This window comes from Hyposmocoma kahamanoa, unplaced genomic scaffold (assembly GCF_003589595.1).
Source record: "Hyposmocoma kahamanoa isolate Upper Pololo Valley unplaced genomic scaffold, ASM358959v1 117, whole genome shotgun sequence".
In the NCBI taxonomy this organism is placed as follows: domain Eukaryota; kingdom Metazoa; phylum Arthropoda; class Insecta; order Lepidoptera; family Cosmopterigidae; genus Hyposmocoma; species Hyposmocoma kahamanoa.
Genome location: NW_020653397.1, coordinates 755234 through 771623, shown reverse-complemented (window position 1 = coordinate 771623; position 16390 = coordinate 755234). Strand labels below are relative to the sequence as shown.

General features: G+C 37.6%; 3 protein-coding genes across 3 annotated transcripts in view; all 3 read left to right on the top strand.

The window, feature by feature from the left end:
• The first annotated feature begins 237 nt into the window (after positions 1 to 237).
• Positions 238 to 4073, top strand: LOC113239902 (myosin-11-like). The gene is made up of 10 exons (XM_026477063.1): positions 238 to 371; positions 466 to 629; positions 759 to 961; positions 1360 to 1547; positions 1773 to 1879; positions 1958 to 2132; positions 2204 to 2299; positions 2376 to 2581; positions 3425 to 3671; positions 3918 to 4073. Exons 1-10 carry the CDS (start codon positions 261 to 263, stop codon positions 4071 to 4073), a joined length of 1653 nt encoding a protein of 550 aa, XP_026332848.1. The 5' UTR covers positions 238 to 260.
• A 93-nt stretch (positions 4074 to 4166) lies between these two features.
• LOC113239963 lies at positions 4167 to 4920 on the top strand. The gene is made up of 3 exons (XM_026477150.1): positions 4167 to 4273; positions 4471 to 4623; positions 4697 to 4920. The coding sequence occupies exons 1-3, from the start codon at positions 4172 to 4174 to the stop codon at positions 4793 to 4795; spliced, it is 354 nt and encodes a 117-aa protein (XP_026332935.1). The 5' UTR covers positions 4167 to 4171; the 3' UTR covers positions 4796 to 4920.
• Positions 4921 to 5239: 319 nt separating this feature from the next.
• Positions 5240 to 16390, top strand: part of LOC113239900 (integrator complex subunit 1-like) — a 50207-nt gene continuing 39056 nt past the window's right edge. The window contains exons 1-7 of the mRNA XM_026477062.1: positions 5240 to 5387; positions 5773 to 5942; positions 7886 to 8155; positions 10107 to 10336; positions 10905 to 11040; positions 15536 to 15741; positions 16136 to 16385. Of these exons, the coding sequence (XP_026332847.1) occupies positions 5240 to 5387; positions 5773 to 5942; positions 7886 to 8155; positions 10107 to 10336; positions 10905 to 11040; positions 15536 to 15741; positions 16136 to 16385 (1410 nt within the window). The remainder of the gene's footprint in view (positions 5388 to 5772; positions 5943 to 7885; positions 8156 to 10106; positions 10337 to 10904; positions 11041 to 15535; positions 15742 to 16135; positions 16386 to 16390) is intronic.

Below are 16390 nucleotides of genomic sequence, written 5' to 3'. Positions count from 1 at the left end.
AACGATCGTTACTCACATCAATGAAACCTCAAAGTACCAAAATACTAATGTGAAAACTAAAAAAAAAATTATTTTATAACTGTTTACGTTTTAATAACGTTCGTTTTATAAAACAATATTTCTTTATTACTTGCGTTTCAAATGGCAACAAAAAAATTTCCCCGCCGTTTTAAATAATTTTCAAAAACTTTCTCTCGCCATTTTCAGGACACGAACGCTTGTACGCAATAAAATTTAAAGCCATAAAAATTTGATCCACAATGGATATTACCGATATAAACAAGGTGGCCACTCGCAAGAGAATGAGTGCAGATGTTGAAAAGCTCCGGGAAAAGGTTTCTCGTGAGAATAAAAAAATTATCAAGCTGAAGGTATTTGAGACTATTTTCTATTTTTATATTGCCTGTCTTATTTCATTATACACTAAGCAAGTGCATTACCATTAAACTTTTATACGTTCGCTAGGTGGCCCAAGACACCGCTTATTGGGATTTAAAAGAAAAGTTGCGTGAAGTGGAGACCAACCATGCGAAGCTGCAGCAGAACATGCTGGAGGTACAGATGCAGTATGAAACAGTTTCCGGGCAGTATCAAGAGGAATTGAGACACAGGCCCGAAGTTATGAATAAGTATGAATATTATATTTTTGCAATCATGTACTCAGATACGTACTTAGGAACTTAATTATTATTTTTACTAAACTTAAAAAAACCACGAAAAAATGTTTCAGTTATGCTACTTTGTGTCTTTCACCCCAGGTTAGGCAGTACCCGCGAGATCTGCAACGTACTAGTAGAATACAGCGAACGCCTCCGGGAAACATTGTCTCGCTGTAAGGCGGACCAATCAGCTCTTTGCGAGGCTTACCAGCAATTGGGACAAATGGTCAGCGAAATGAAGACTCAGCATCTACAGAAAGAGGAGAAAACCAACCAGGTTATTGAGAACCTGCAGGATAAACGTAAGTTTGCACTTAGTTGTTATGTATAAACTGAAGTTCTCACGAAAAAAACGCATTTCTCTTACATTATGTTAATGATTCCGTCTTAAATTTTGATTGGATTTGATGTTCAAATTAAACTCGATATATGTGTTAGTCGTTCACTAGTTTAGCTGTTCAATTTTACAATGTGCGAGGCGTTAAGCACTGCAATAAGATAAATCGGGAAACAGCTGCCGGTTACAATGCGGGTTGCGTAGGAGTTCATCAGACGCCGCACTGGTGAGGCGCAGGTAACTAGGAGCCGTTTGCTTCACTCGCTGAAGCCTGGATCATCTGATATGCTGAAATGTCGAGGTAGCTTGTTCATTGCGCACCGTCTTAAACGTATGTGTAATATTATATCTCGTGGTTTTTAGTGAAAATGTCAACAGACCATCAGAGTCAGCTGGCGCAATACTTCACCACAGAGAAACAACGTGTTGATGTTGAGTTAGTTGCAGTAAAAAATGAACTAGCATCTGCTCTGGCTTCTAAAGAGCAGCTGATAGCTACAAATACTGACCGTAATCGCGAACTAGACCAGTGCCATCAAGAACTAGAAAAGGTAAGAAAAATACTTTTCGTCTATGTTTTTAGGTACAAACAGTGGACAGGATTAAATACTAAATTGGTCGTACATGTAAATACATGCCAACCATTGTAGGAACAGCTGGATTTATTTAACATAAGTACGTACTGACCTTATTCTGACAAATAAATAAATTAATTGATTGTGACAAAAAAAAATGAAAATTAGATGTAAGAAAATTGTGTTTTATTTCGAATTTAGAAAGAGGAAGCCTTGGCGCGTCTTCAAAGAGACACCGAGCAATTGATTCATGATTTCAACGTTCAAGCTTCTGAAATCAAATCGGAAATGTCACGAGTTGAAAAAGAGTAAGATAATAATCAGTTTACCAAACATGCACGTAAAAGTTTTAGTTATATAGCTTTAATTTTTGGTATCTAATGCAGACTCAAAGAAGCAACTGCTAGTAACGACTCTCTTAAGACAGCTCTTAACAATCAAGATACTTATACTCGGAGCATTTGTGAGCAAAATAATGCATTGCAAGAAAAAATTGCAGCACTGGAGGAGGAACAAAATACCACTGGAAACATAGTGAAGGAACTTCGAGCTAATATTCAGGTTTGGTTTTCATATCTACTGCAGTGCAGCATTCCAAAGACCCAGTGTACGTACCTCCGTATTTTTTTCAGGGTGCCACCAAAGCTAATGACTTTTTAAAAGCCGAACTGGGGATTTCAATTGACCAGAACAAATACTTAGAAAAAGAAATAATTCATAAAACAAAGGCAAGTATGCAAATACGACTGTTTTTAGTTTTGACTGTGCTGTAAAATAATACAACTTTTATTGTTGAAAATAAAGCTTCTAGCGGACGCCGAAAAGGAAAAACAGGAATTGCTATCCAAAATATCAATTATGGAAAAAGAAAACGGTGGAAAAGTAGCTGATTTAAACAAAGCCGCAAATGAGGTGAAATCTCTAAGTCTAAGAATTCAGGAGCTAACAATCGCTGATGGAGAACTTGCAAAACAAATTGAAGATATGGAAGATGCTTTAAAAGCTTCAAGGTAAATATTAAAAAATTTCACGATAGAACTATCCATTAATTATAATATATTTACTACATTAGACTATGTCAAAATGAACCCTCTTGAATGTCTATGTTAAACAAGTAATTATTATTATTATCCACACGCAAAATAGGCGCCTTGACGTCGAGTTGCGGACACTAGCCCGTTACACCAAGTACCAAGTATTATTGTTATTTTTTTCCTTTCCCCTTCTTCATAGATAATGTTACGGACGGCCATACGCGCCTGGCCGGTCAGAGCTAGAGTCCAGAGGTGAATGATTAATTCAAGAGCTCTGATTGGCCGAGCGGCGTAGCGACCCATTGATAGGACCGGTACGATGTGGGAGACATCGTGCCGGTATAAATATACCTAAGCAAATTTTAGTTTGTAATCAATCACTTTTGTATTCACTTTTTGTAATCACTCTGGGAAGCACTTGTTACAATTTCTTGTTTTGTAAGTCAGATTGACATTTATTTGAATATACAGTCCACTTCAGATTAAAGGAAGTTTCATTGATATCGAAGGAAGATTAAAGCAGGGTAGTTCAGTTTGGCTGAATTCACCACAGATAATGTACGCGTTTATTTTGTTCAATAATTCGGCACACAACCACGAAATTATAGCTCCTGTCATGGTAGGTTCTAGACGAAAACTAGTGCCGTGCCAACTAAGTCTGCACAGCAAATACTGAGATCAGTGTTCTTGTTCCTCTGTTGTGCACTAAACATAATTTGATTATACAGTATAACCAAATTCTTTTCTTAATTTTAGTTTTTTAGTTTTAACTGTATTTTGACCCTATGTATTTGCGTGGCAAATAAATGCTTTAATTAGAGATGCAGCGGATGCTAAGATCACGGAACTGGCAACAATCATCGAAACCAAAAATCAAGAACTTGACTCCAAAGCATCTACAATTTCACATCTGATGACTGAAGTAAAGACCGCTGTGGATGCTCGAGCTAAGTTAGAAATTACTCTGCAGAGCACCAAAAGTGACATTGCCATGGAGAGACAGGCAACTATGGGAAAAGAGCAAAAAATGATACAACAGATTGAAAAATTAGAAGTTGTGGTTAGAGTAAGTTAGCTATAGATATTCTAAATGTGCCGATATCCTCGAGATTCTTTTATTAATATCAATTTTTATTCTAGAGCAAGGATGACGACCTTTCGAAACAAATGAATATTATTATGGAACTGAGAAGCGACAAGGTGGACTATTGCTTTATTGTATTTAATCGTTTGTAGTATATAAACAACATAGCGAAAGACGAAACTATAAAACCAAATACAAAGTTACCGTGAACCACGTTAACGTTTACAGGCACGCCTGCAAGACAAGATCAAAGACATGCAGAAGAAAATTGACAACATTCAGAAGGAACTTACTGGATCGTTGATTCGACCTCCAGCAATTCAACCTGAATTAGACGATAATGCTGTTATGTTGACTCCTTCTAACAAGAAGGTAGTACAGTAACATGAATATTTCCTTAAGATATGTATGTACCTAATCATAATATATCATTACGTTTTATAATATTAACTATCTTACATATACAGCGTAACCCTGCACAAATGAAGGAGCCTCATTTTCCGACACCACGCGCGGATCTCAAAAACGACAGTATCTTCAATTTCCTCAGCGACGGCAGTATGGATGGAGACAGCACTCTTGATGTAAATTTCATTTTATTGTATCCCTTTGGACATCAAAATTTCTTCATACGACTTTGCTCATGGTAGTTTTCGGCTTACATTTTGCTGTAACTTGCGTTACTAGTCTTTGCCAATATTTTAAGTCTCTCATACACACAGTGTGTGTGTGTGTGTTTGTTCAGATTTTTAGAATTAGAATTACAACTATGTTATTTCAGGCTGCAGAAGTAAACCGACGATTTGAAGCGTTGTCACGTGGTGAACGCCTTACGCCAGTACCGTTGGCTTCGCTGAAGAAACGTCGTGCAGGTGTACCAATACTGCACGGTGGACTAAGCTCTAAACACCATTCCCAGCCCAAAAAGGATGAGGTTTGTTTTTTTATGGTGCTAGCTTTCTTTATCTGAATTAGTATCAGTCTAAATTCATTTGTATTTTTCCCAGGATATGATTTCCTTATCTCAACTAAAGAAATCCGTGAAGAACAAGCCACGTTTATTCTTCAAACACAACCGCAACGAAACCAAGTCTAAGAAGAATTAGATTACATTTATTGACAATCTTATATTGTTACTTTGATTTATTATTTTAGTTACTTACCTATGTTAGAATTACAAAAAAAAATTGATTTATTGTTGAAATGTTAATTTCTCTTGAAGGTTGAATAAATAGAATAATTTTTACAGTGAAAAGCTGTACTCCCGAGTACGTCTCTGACTTTTATTGGTGTTCACAAACTAATGTTGGTGTTATTTTGTAACCTTTAAACTATACCATGAATGACTGACAAAGATATCGCTGTACTATTTTGTCTCCCTCTTTAACACCTACCACAAAAAGCGCCATGTTTTGACAGTATTGGTGCGGTGAAGATTTTTGTTTCGTATTTTTCTCTGAAATTATAACAACAAATAATCAAAAATACTATTAGATATTATGAGTTTCATTAAACACCTGTAGTTTATACACTATAGTTGTGAAATAAATATGGAAAGAGGAAAAATGCCATCTGCAGGGCGCGGGGCTAAAAGCAAGGCACCACAGCACCCTCAGGATATTTTTGCCCTAGGCAGTAAGTCCACTGTGGTAGTCTCCAGCTCGGAGAAGAGAAATATTCATAAGCCTTCCACCAGTGGTAAGTTTTTCTGCTCGAGGATTTAGTATTTAACATTGTAAGGTTATTGTCCGTTTGAATTGGTGCAGGTAGATTGATCAACTATCAAATAGAGGAAGACTAGGCGAGCAGCTGCGTTTTGTAAATTAATGAGACAATGACGATTTCCAGTATAAAATATAATTTACAGTATTTTATAAGCATTTTATTATGGAGAAACATCAATACACCTAGAATACGCACTATTGTCAAAAAAACATGTTAAAATTTACTACAAAATTATGACTGAAACCTTTAGAAAGTTCATTAATACCATTAGAAGGTCCTTTATATGCCATTAGGTCCAATTGACCTGGATCATTTGCCCAAAATGAGATGTTTAATCCCTTTTCACTTCATTTACCAGGTGTAGAACGTAAGAGAGACAATACAGGATTTGGTAGCCAGCCTCCCAGCAAGAGAACTCGGATTGGCTCTCCAGCAGAAGCTGTTGGAGGTACCTCTCTGGAAGTGGATCCAGTAGACCTTGTGTATAATGTCTTAAATGCATTAGATACGCATAATTCTGATAAACTGGTAAGTTTGGGTGGTATACAGAAATTAGCTGTATTCAAAAACCACTAAAGGTGTAATCACACACATCAGCGCCGAGCCGAGACCGTGCAACCATTGTAAAAATTTGGTACATGTGACCAAATTTTTACTAGTATTTCACAGTTTAATGCTTGGTAACCCAGCACAAATAAAACATCTCAATGATTTGTTGATACAACAGTCATAAATATCAACAACTTGTGGGTCATTTCTTGACGATGAGTGCTCACTGGAGATTTCTTCCAGAATGAATGCCACTACTATTTATTTGTGTGATTATTACCTATTAAAATGTTCGTCATGATGTGCTTTTTCTGATGATGTTAAAACATTAACATTGATATCATATTGGAATCACAATCCGGCAAAATGCTGAAGCTCCAGTGCCGGCCCGAACACAAACATGGGTTCATACGAAATATACGTAGTGATATTTTTTAAGCCCCTGATGGAGCATAGCCCGTCCACATCTTGGGCACAACCCTAATGTGCATTAATCCTTTAAGAAATGCGTTTCACTTTTGACTTTCGCATCTGAAAGGTATGTTGGATACTGCATATTGGAAGATATTCACAACTCACATCATAACTATATTGCATGTGGTTTTTAAATTGCTCCTGTAGATTTAGGCCTCATAAGGTTGAGAGACAACCAACCTATAATAACAAATTAGACCCTGTTGTATAAACTTCCAAGTCTTTCAATTAAGCGGCAATCATTCACTCGGCTGCCACCACTTTTACATTTACATACAATCTTTTTGTTTAGTTTAAGTTTCCGTAAGACAATGTTTTGTCAAAAATATCGCTGTCGGCGAGCCGTTTTCGCGCTAAGACGGCTTTGATATTTGAATATAGTTTTCATTAATTCATTACAAAACTTGCACGTTAATATATAAGCTCATTGTACATTACTATTTATAATAGTCGTGAATTGTGCTTTGTGTGGCTGTTTATTATTATCTAAACGGGATAAAAAGAGGAGTTTCTTTCGTTTCCCGAAAGATGAAACGAAGATGACAAAAACTTATGTCTGAGACTCATTCAGTTATTGTTTTCTTCATTTATTTATACTCTATAATATATAATATATATATAATAATACAGATTTATTATATCAATATAACGCGACGCCATAACTTCGTGAGCTAGTAGACAAAGATTCACGAATTTTCAATTTGTATTGCCGATAAATATTACGTATTAATTAAATTTTTATTGAATTGATATTCAATTATTTTTTGTGAAATTACTCCACTAGTTTGTTATAATTATTAATACAAAGATCGAACACTCAGAAAAAAATCCTTCGATCCGGTCGGATTCGAACCGACGTCTTCTTGCATACCGTGCCAGACGCTATACCAACTAAGCTACGGAACGAACCAGCGGACCTCACGAATTTTTCTATGTGCTTGCGTCATGTCTTTGTATTTGGTTTTTCAACGACTTTTTAGTAGTATTAAGTAGTGAATATACCTAATTATTAACTAGGTAATGATAAACATGGACACACAATTTCAAATACCTTGGTTACCTTATTTAAAAGTAACTAGGTTTAAAATATAACATTTTAAGTGCTTTTAATATGTTTTTGAAATAAATGATCAACATTATTCTAGGCAGTAATATTATATCGATATAAATACCTATTATAATGAACATGCGTAATTATTGGGATTCTATTAATAGAATTATAGATAACAGATCCGCGTTAAAATTTCGCTATGTTGCCGCTCTAACTACGTACGAGAAAGTGATGAATAACCCTGCCACTTTACGCACACATTTGCGCGGGTGCAAATAGCGCCTTGCTCTATGTAGTAGTAGTAGGTAAATTACTTTACACTGTTGTGTGGAGTGTCCGAAGTGTGGTTATAGCTTATTTTAATAATAAATAAGTAAATATAATTTCTAATTCACAGCTTGGTCTACTGACGGGCTCAATTCGCCTCCTGAAATCGCAACGCTCAAAACCAGATCCTATTCTCTGCATGAGTCTACTCTACCTGACCAAAATACGTCCTAACATGTTCGCCCATGATGTTGTCACTCAAAGCCTCTGTACTCTACTGAAGAGGGAGCAAGGAGCAGCATTTAAGAGCAAAGGGAACCCCTTGGTGTTCGTACTGGCTTGTAATATGTTGTACGCTGGACATAAGGATAGTACAAATTGGCCTGATACATTTATCAAGGTGAGATGATTTATGTACGATTTTGTTTTCTGCATTGACTTGATTCAATTCAAAAGGAACTTAAAATTTTTGTCTCCTCTGTTTGGGGACTTCACCCATTTTAGAAAAGAATAGATGTTTATTGCAGCGCCACAACATATAGAAACAAAAAAACATATTGATAACACTTAGACAATAAAAAAAAAATACAAAAAACAACATAAAGGACAAAACAGACAAAAGCAAAAAGTAACACACACACACACACACACACTCAACATAGCCCCGCACTAGGGAAACCCTGTGTCGCGGGTGCCATGGACACACATATAGACAACCACGAATTACACCCAAACTCACGAGAGAAACAAAATGTAGGTCATACAAATATTTCTCCCGGCCCGGGAATCGAACCTGGGACCTCTGCGTGGCAGTCATGTTAACCGTTAGGCCACAGAGGCAGTTAAAATAAACCAAATATAACGATTACTGTCATTTGTGCAGTTGTGGCGTACGCAAAAGGACGTCAGTCAGCTTATGGCACAGCCATTATTGACTGTGGTGCTGGTTTTCAATGAGCCTTATCAGTTTTCCCAGGGTTGCAAACCTTTTTCGGCATGTGTACTTCAATCGGTTTCTCCTACATTGTTCGTCTGAGCTAGTATTACCAAACATTCCCAAATGCATATAACTTTTAAATAAAAGTCATAAGTACATGTCACCACAGGGAATCTGCTGGGCTACCATCGCGCTAAGATATAAGTAACATATTAGTAACATATATTTGACATATAGATATAAGTAACAGAGTATACAACTCGATCTCCATGTCAAATATATGTTTAACATGTTGGGTTTATTTCCAGATAATTTTAAATTAATTTAAAAATGAGACATGTCTACAAGTGTGGTCACACTATTGTGAGTAGGGTGTGAAAAGGAATCTATTCAAAGACCTAACCTACTATAAAGCACTAACAAAAGTTAATACAATCTTGTCACCATTTACTAGTATAACAGATACAAAAAACCATTTCCCAATAAGAGTTAATCTTAGATCTGTTGGAATTTCTTTCTTGTACTATATTATATGCATAGTTACGGAAATGTAAAAAACGGTTTTTTGTACACTTTCGCATGCAACAGGATTGTCATTCACTCAAAGACACGTCAAACTTGTCAAGGTACATGCTTGTCGTTAGAGTTGATTTTACATCTTAAGTGACCAGCTTGAAATACTCTGAAGCCTGCATTGACTTACAATTATATGGACGTCGGGTCCGCGCTAAAAAGTGTCCGAACTTATAGGGCGTTAAAATCGTATACAGAGCGTCATTCACGCTTTAGTCTTCGTTTGTTCGACTGACAGCGAAGCAAGCAAAATTAGACAGTACTGCGATGACATTACAATTTAAATTCAACGTTTTAGCTTTTTCATATTCCTTTACATGTCACTACGTTTAAATATGTTGACTTGGGACATTTTTTTCGTGGTTTTTGTATTAGACCCGTCGTCCATTTATTTGTATAAGTCAATGGAAGCCTGTCCCACCTTTCGTATAAATATGGTATTATATTAGGCAAAAAAATTTGTTTTTTTTTTATATTACTATGTGACGTGACGAACAAGTCGTGCGCCTGGTAGTAAGCGATACGTCTGTCCATAACAGTTGCCGTGCCACTCAGAGTTTTAAATCACAAAGATATGAGGGGCATTGCCACTGCTTCCGACACCCTGAGACATAAGTTGTCAAGTGCCTGTAATTTCACCAGCACCCTTACCCTTCCAAACGAATTCTCACATTGCTGCTAGTGGCAGAAATAAGGAAAGTGGCGGTACTTCCCTGAACAGACTCTTTCACAAAGAGGCTCTACTGCTATTTCATTCACGGGTGTTGTTGCATTATATGACGATAAACATGGCTTAATAGTTTCCATTAGCATTTTGATCCAGCCTAACTCCACGTTTAAGGTATACATAGAAGATGCGCTAAACGAGCGCTGGTGGGTGGATTGCTCGTGGTGCAAATGCCTGGTAGAGAACATAGTAACAGCGTTCAGCACCAAAACGCCACCGGCGCATTTGGTGCCCTCGGACAGCACGCTGGGCACCATGTCGCCCTCGGGGTCAGGCTCACCGCTCATGGGCAGCAATGAGGACGAGACTGCCGATACTGAACTGGAGTATTCTGTCTTTCCAAGGTCAGTTCTAAAATCTTGTACTGCAACGTGAATACCAAAGCTATCAATGCAGAGTAGTGTAAATTTTTGCCGGACCGTGAAATGTTTCTTTCTCTTCATCAACTGTCAATAATCCCTCATGTTGGTGTAGTCTGAAATCTTCAGCATTGTTTTTATGATTTATTCTGTTACTCTGTTACCCATGCTGTTTCATATCTTCTCCACACCATGCATAACTCCAGGTTAAAACACCATCACCATCATAACCATCATTATCGTCAACTCTTCAACTGTCCCAAAGTTGGGCACGTGTCTCCTTTAGGAGAGGGTTTAGTCTATAGTTCTGATCGTGTGTCACGCACTGCTGGCGCCGTTTAGGCATGTCCTGTACCACAAGGATTCCAACTGTCGATCACTTCATTGAGAAGCAAACTTTCTCTCACTGGACTACCACCGCTTTTTTAAACAAATCTAAATTTAATGTAATTTCAATCTATTTACACGAACATGCTGAAAAATTAATGTGAAGTTCATTCTGGGCGAAAACTCTCGCTATCTTGATCGAAAGTCAGTTATAATTTGCTTTCAGATATTCAAGTAGCTACGAGACAGTGGAAGGTCTCGTGTTGGAGGCGATTAAGGACCAGATCCAGCGGCGTGCTGCACCTGACGCGATTGGGAAAGGGTTCCTTAAACTATTGTCTGCTACTTGTGGATTCCCAGAGGTGAGATTATGTATTTAATCTATTTGCACAATACAATAATGAACAAATAATGTACGCTCGTGATGTGCCCCTGGTGTTGCAGGTGTTCATAGCGACGGTGACCGCTTTCCATCAGGCGGGCCGTAAGCTTGTTTGCTGCCTACATAAAATATAAAAAAAACATATGGTTAATTTATACAATATAAAATAAACATAATACAGCATAAATATACTATATAATAATATATATATAATATATAGTAAACATAATATTTTTTTTTAAGTTTTTGGTATCCTGTAGTCAAATTAACGGTCTCGAGCACCAACGTTGAGTAGCTTACTGCTCAATTCCCTTAGTTTTATATATATACACGAAACAAACTAAAAGTTTGACAGAATAACTAAATTATTTGAGTCCTACACAAATGCCAACCTTTTACTAATTCAATTTAGTGCATATGCATTATGGTCCGTTATCATATACAATGTGTTGATGTGCATTCTCGCCATATTTATAGAGGTCATTCTATATCCGAAACAGAACCCAAATCACTGAAAAAATAAATGGACAAAAAAAATTTCGTAAATTCCTGTTTTTTATTTAATCGCGGTAAACAAATTTGATCCAAAGGTCATTGACTTGCACGACATCGGCACTTGCAAACATTTTGAACAATGACCTTAAACGCACAGAAAGAAACGCATTTTAGATCTATTTAGTGGTGGAGGCGGGTAGCGATGGGCGGGACAGTGTCGTATCGAGCGCGCGATTGGTAGATCAGTCGACCTTGCTTCCCGTAATGACTACGTCTACGTCACGCTGACGTCCCGCATAGGTACATTCAATTTTTTTTGGTACTGTTTTTTCCATAGGAAAAGGCAAAGGCACTATGCGCCATACAGCCAAGACTGAGAGTAATCTCTTTTCTTCTAATTTGTCACAAAATGCCATGTTGTGTAATATGTAAACAAGAGTTATTAGTGCAAAAAAAAGAGTTAGTAGCACAAGTGCGTGTCTATTCTTCTGGCATGATGTGAAACGTTTTCGTGTGAAACGTCGAATTTTCTGCTGTCAAAATTGTGGAGTCTAATGTTGAAACGAACCTGACGTGCGAATCTCTGTATAGCTGGTGGTGGCTCCGGTACAGAGAATAAGACAAGAATTCTTAGTGTCTTCAAATGTCATAATTACAAGTATGACTGAAACAAATTCATTAAGATTTTCAAATTATACTAAAGGCCTATGTAAGTCTGGATATAAAATCATATTTAGAAGAAACTCAAATGACTATTTAGTACGTAACCGGACTTACGGCTACAACTGTCAGTTTCTTTGTTTCTTTACGTTAAGCGACATCTAGCCGCCAAAACAAGAATTTCAGTACCTACGTGTAGATAGGTCCACAGTAATTATATCAAATCTACTGATTCGATAAGACACAAATATAAATCAGCAACAGGATTCGTCATGTAAAAATTAGTAATGCAATTCGCCAGACTTAGCAATTAAAGGGCTAAACACTGGCAGCATTACCGCGCTGAATGGCTGACCAAATTTGTTGCACCACGTAAGATCCAGAGCGTGGATTACAGCCTCTATCTCTAAGCCGACGACCCAACTCCCTGTTGAATTCTTTGGTCTCCGCACCCCAAGTCCCCGCAGTCTCCACTGCAATTGGCCCAAAATCGTACCTCGGTTCCAGGGCACTCCAAATTCCTCCGCTAAAATTATGAATCTTTTGTACCAACCTTGTAGTAGCAATAGAGCTCCTTGTGAAAGAATTCGTCCATGGAAATACTGCCACCTTACCTATTTCTGCCGCCGAGCAGTACTGTCAGCATTTTCCGGTTTTAAACGATAATGGTGCTGGTGAAATTACAAGCACATGGGACTTGTCAACAAATCTCTCATGGTGCGCAGTGGCATTACCCCTCAGATCTTTGCAATTTGAAGCTCTAAGTGGCACTGCAACTGTTATGGACAGGCGTGTAACTTACCAGCAGGCGCACGACTTGTTCTTCCCGTCAGTTGGTATTATAAAAAAAAACTAACCTTGTTGCCATAAAGTAATTTATAAGAAAAACTGTTTCAACATGTGTATAATTATTTTCAATAATTTACCATATGAAATTAAATTGTTACAAGGGCAACTAACTAAAACTAACTAAAACTTTTAAATTACAATTTACAAAATGAATTTTGATACATTGCTTGTATAGTAATAAAATAAAGAATACTTGGAATTTTCGAATGCAAACTTACATTAATTTGAAGTGCAATTAACGGTAAAGACCGAACATATTTGCACATTTTCTTGCAGGTCGAACACAATGTACCTAAATTTAAAAACCTTTGTCATTACTGTATTCTGGCAAATAAACGTATTCTTTCTATTAAAGTTTTTATCTGCACACACATCATAAACTCTCTATGAAAAACCGCAAATTACGACCATCATAAAGGTAAACTTTTTTGTTAGATAAAAATTTCTTATCTGTGAAAATGTTATTATTGCTTAATAATAGCATCAAATTCATTGACCTACCAACAAATGGACATCGGACACATAAAAAAATGTCCGAAATTAACCTATACAAACGTAGTGACATCTAACGAAATATAAAAAACTAAAACATTTAATTTAAGTTGTAACGTCATTGCAGTACTGCCTAATTTTGCTTGCAACAATTTAAGAACCCAAAAACACCATATCCAGTTTCTACTGGAAACTTAACAAAATGCACCATATTTAGCTTCGACTGAAAAATACTTGAACATAAGAATAATGGAGTAGCCTTTCTCGTAAATATTAATTTATTTTTATATCGAACAAATTCACTTATAGATATAATAAAGAGTTGGGCAGATACATACATACAAATATTACTGCAAATGTGAAAATAAGCTTGTACTATAAGAAATGTACTGATATTACAACTAAACGTTAACTCAAATATCCGTAATTCCGAAAACCTATTTATAATAAAACCGTTACGCTTTCAAGTAATTTTGATGCAACAAAATAAAAGTTAATTTTGGCTTTGTGTTCTCACAAAGCCAAAATTTGCTTTTGTTTTGTAATATTCCTGAAAAAATATATTTGATATTATGAAAATTCGAGCCAACGTTATTTCGGGCAAATGTGTTTTCTGACTTCTGATAGGTAATCCCAAGCAGTAAAACGAGTACAACAATATTTTGTTAGTTATTGCTTGCTAACGTTTAATAAAAAGTCATTTTAAAAATAAGAGGAAAATCAACACGACTCTATAGTTTCTTTGTTCCAAATATTTCAATCGCTTATAGTTCGAACAATTGAAAATGACCAAGAAGTTTATTTAGGCTTCTTGAAATTGACGTAATGGGTTTCTTTCCATCCTTTGCGCATGCAATGTGTAGAAAAAGGACAGTTAGCTATTTGATTATTTTGTTTGCTTTTGTAATTTATATTTACGATTAATTTATATATAAATGAAATACTTTAAAACTGTACCAAATAACACTATTAAATGAAAACTATGATAACACAATATATTTGCTTAGTGAAAATATGATACAAAATCCTGTTTTTACACTTTACTGCACTAATTTTTACAAGTTATTATTATATTGGTACTGCATAATTGACAACCGCGCTGTCAGTCGAACAAACGAAGACTGTTGCGCGATTGACGCTCTGTATGCGATTTTAACCCCCTATAGGTGCGGACACTTTTTAGCGCGAACCCGACGTTCATTTGTTAGTAGGTCAATGATCAAATTCGATTTTATTATTACATTCAAATTTCGAACATCTGTGAAAAACAAAACAATTTGATTCGATCTCTATTCTAATATCAGTCGAGATGAAGTTTTATTCGAAATGAAACGTCAATAGCAAACAATTTTGACAATTTCACACGTTACTTGATATCGAATGATGTGATAGTTGGAGCCGACTCTAGTTTGTCTATAAGTTAAATAAAAACTACTGTTGTGTGCATTGACTTACAATGATATGGACGTCGTGTCCGCGCTAAAAAGTGTCCGCACTTGTAAGGCGCTAAAATCGTATACAGAGCGCGACACTCCGCTTTAGTCTTCATTTGTTCTACGGACAGCGCGATACTGCGATGACATAACAATTTAAATTTCGAATAGGTTGACTTGGGACATTTTTTTCGTTGTTTTTGTATTAGACCCGTCGTCCATTTATTTGTAAGTCAATGGTTGTGTGACATGCGTGAGAAAAGTTTTTATTTGCCACCATTTTGCCAGTGGTAACATGCGGTTCCTGAACACATCACAGAGGGCTTGTAATATGTGTATACATAAAGCAGTGTACTGTACATAATCAGGCGTTAAAAAACTCGTGTGATGTTTTAATGAAATTCGCCTATCGGCTCGAAACCCACACTCGTATTTTAACGCCTTTCATTATGTAACAGAGACATGAACTACTATTATCGGTCAATTTGGTCTCAAACAAAGCCTGTTTCGTATAACCAAGGTTGTAAAAAATAATATTTTTTACAGATTCGTATGATTTCCGCGTCTCGTCTCGAAGCGTGGCTTCATTCCGGCAAGCTATGGCGCTGCGCTCAGGAACTGTTGGCTTACGTGTGCTGCAACGCCGACGCCTGCGGGCCCACGGCGGCCAGGGACCACGAGGTGTTGGCGCAGTTGGCTAGAATGCGGCTCAAGACCAAGCCGTTGCAGGCTGCCTACCAGGCTTGTCTTAGGTAGGAATCTACGTGTCGTTTTGAAGTAGACTATTAAAAGGTGTCGTTGGAGGGTCGATCGAATGCTGTGCTGTTTACGCTAGTGGGTAGCTTTATAGAGAAATTGTTTTTAAACGGGGCTCAAGTTGGTGTTTATTGTTTTTGATGATTATTCATGTTGATTCATAATTGTGTCTCTTCAACTTTGATCAGAAATGGCAAACAGTGCGCAGTGAAAAAAATTAAGTAATGATTCGGTTTGCGGTTTTTTGTGTTTGACACTTGACACAAAGAGAGCGGTAGCGCTGACCAAGAAATTTCTTGTATGTAACGAGTAAGTCGCGCGGGTTCGACTGACGGCCCTCGGCCGTCCGCGCGCCCGTGTCGCTTAGAAACGCCCCGGCCGCGCCCGCAGGGAGATGGTGTCGGACAGCCCGGCGCTGCTGCGCAGCGTGGTGACGCACACCATCTACAACGAGCTGTCCAACGTGCGCTCGCCCAACAACATGGCCGTGCTGTGCGCGCTGATCCAGGCGCAGCCGCAGCTGGTGCCGGCGGCCGTGGCCGGCGCCTTCCAGGAGCTGCTGCTGCGGCCCGAGGACTACCTGCGGCCGCTGCGCGCGCTGCTGCGCGAGTGCGTGCGCGCGGCGCGGGCCGACGCCGCGGCGCT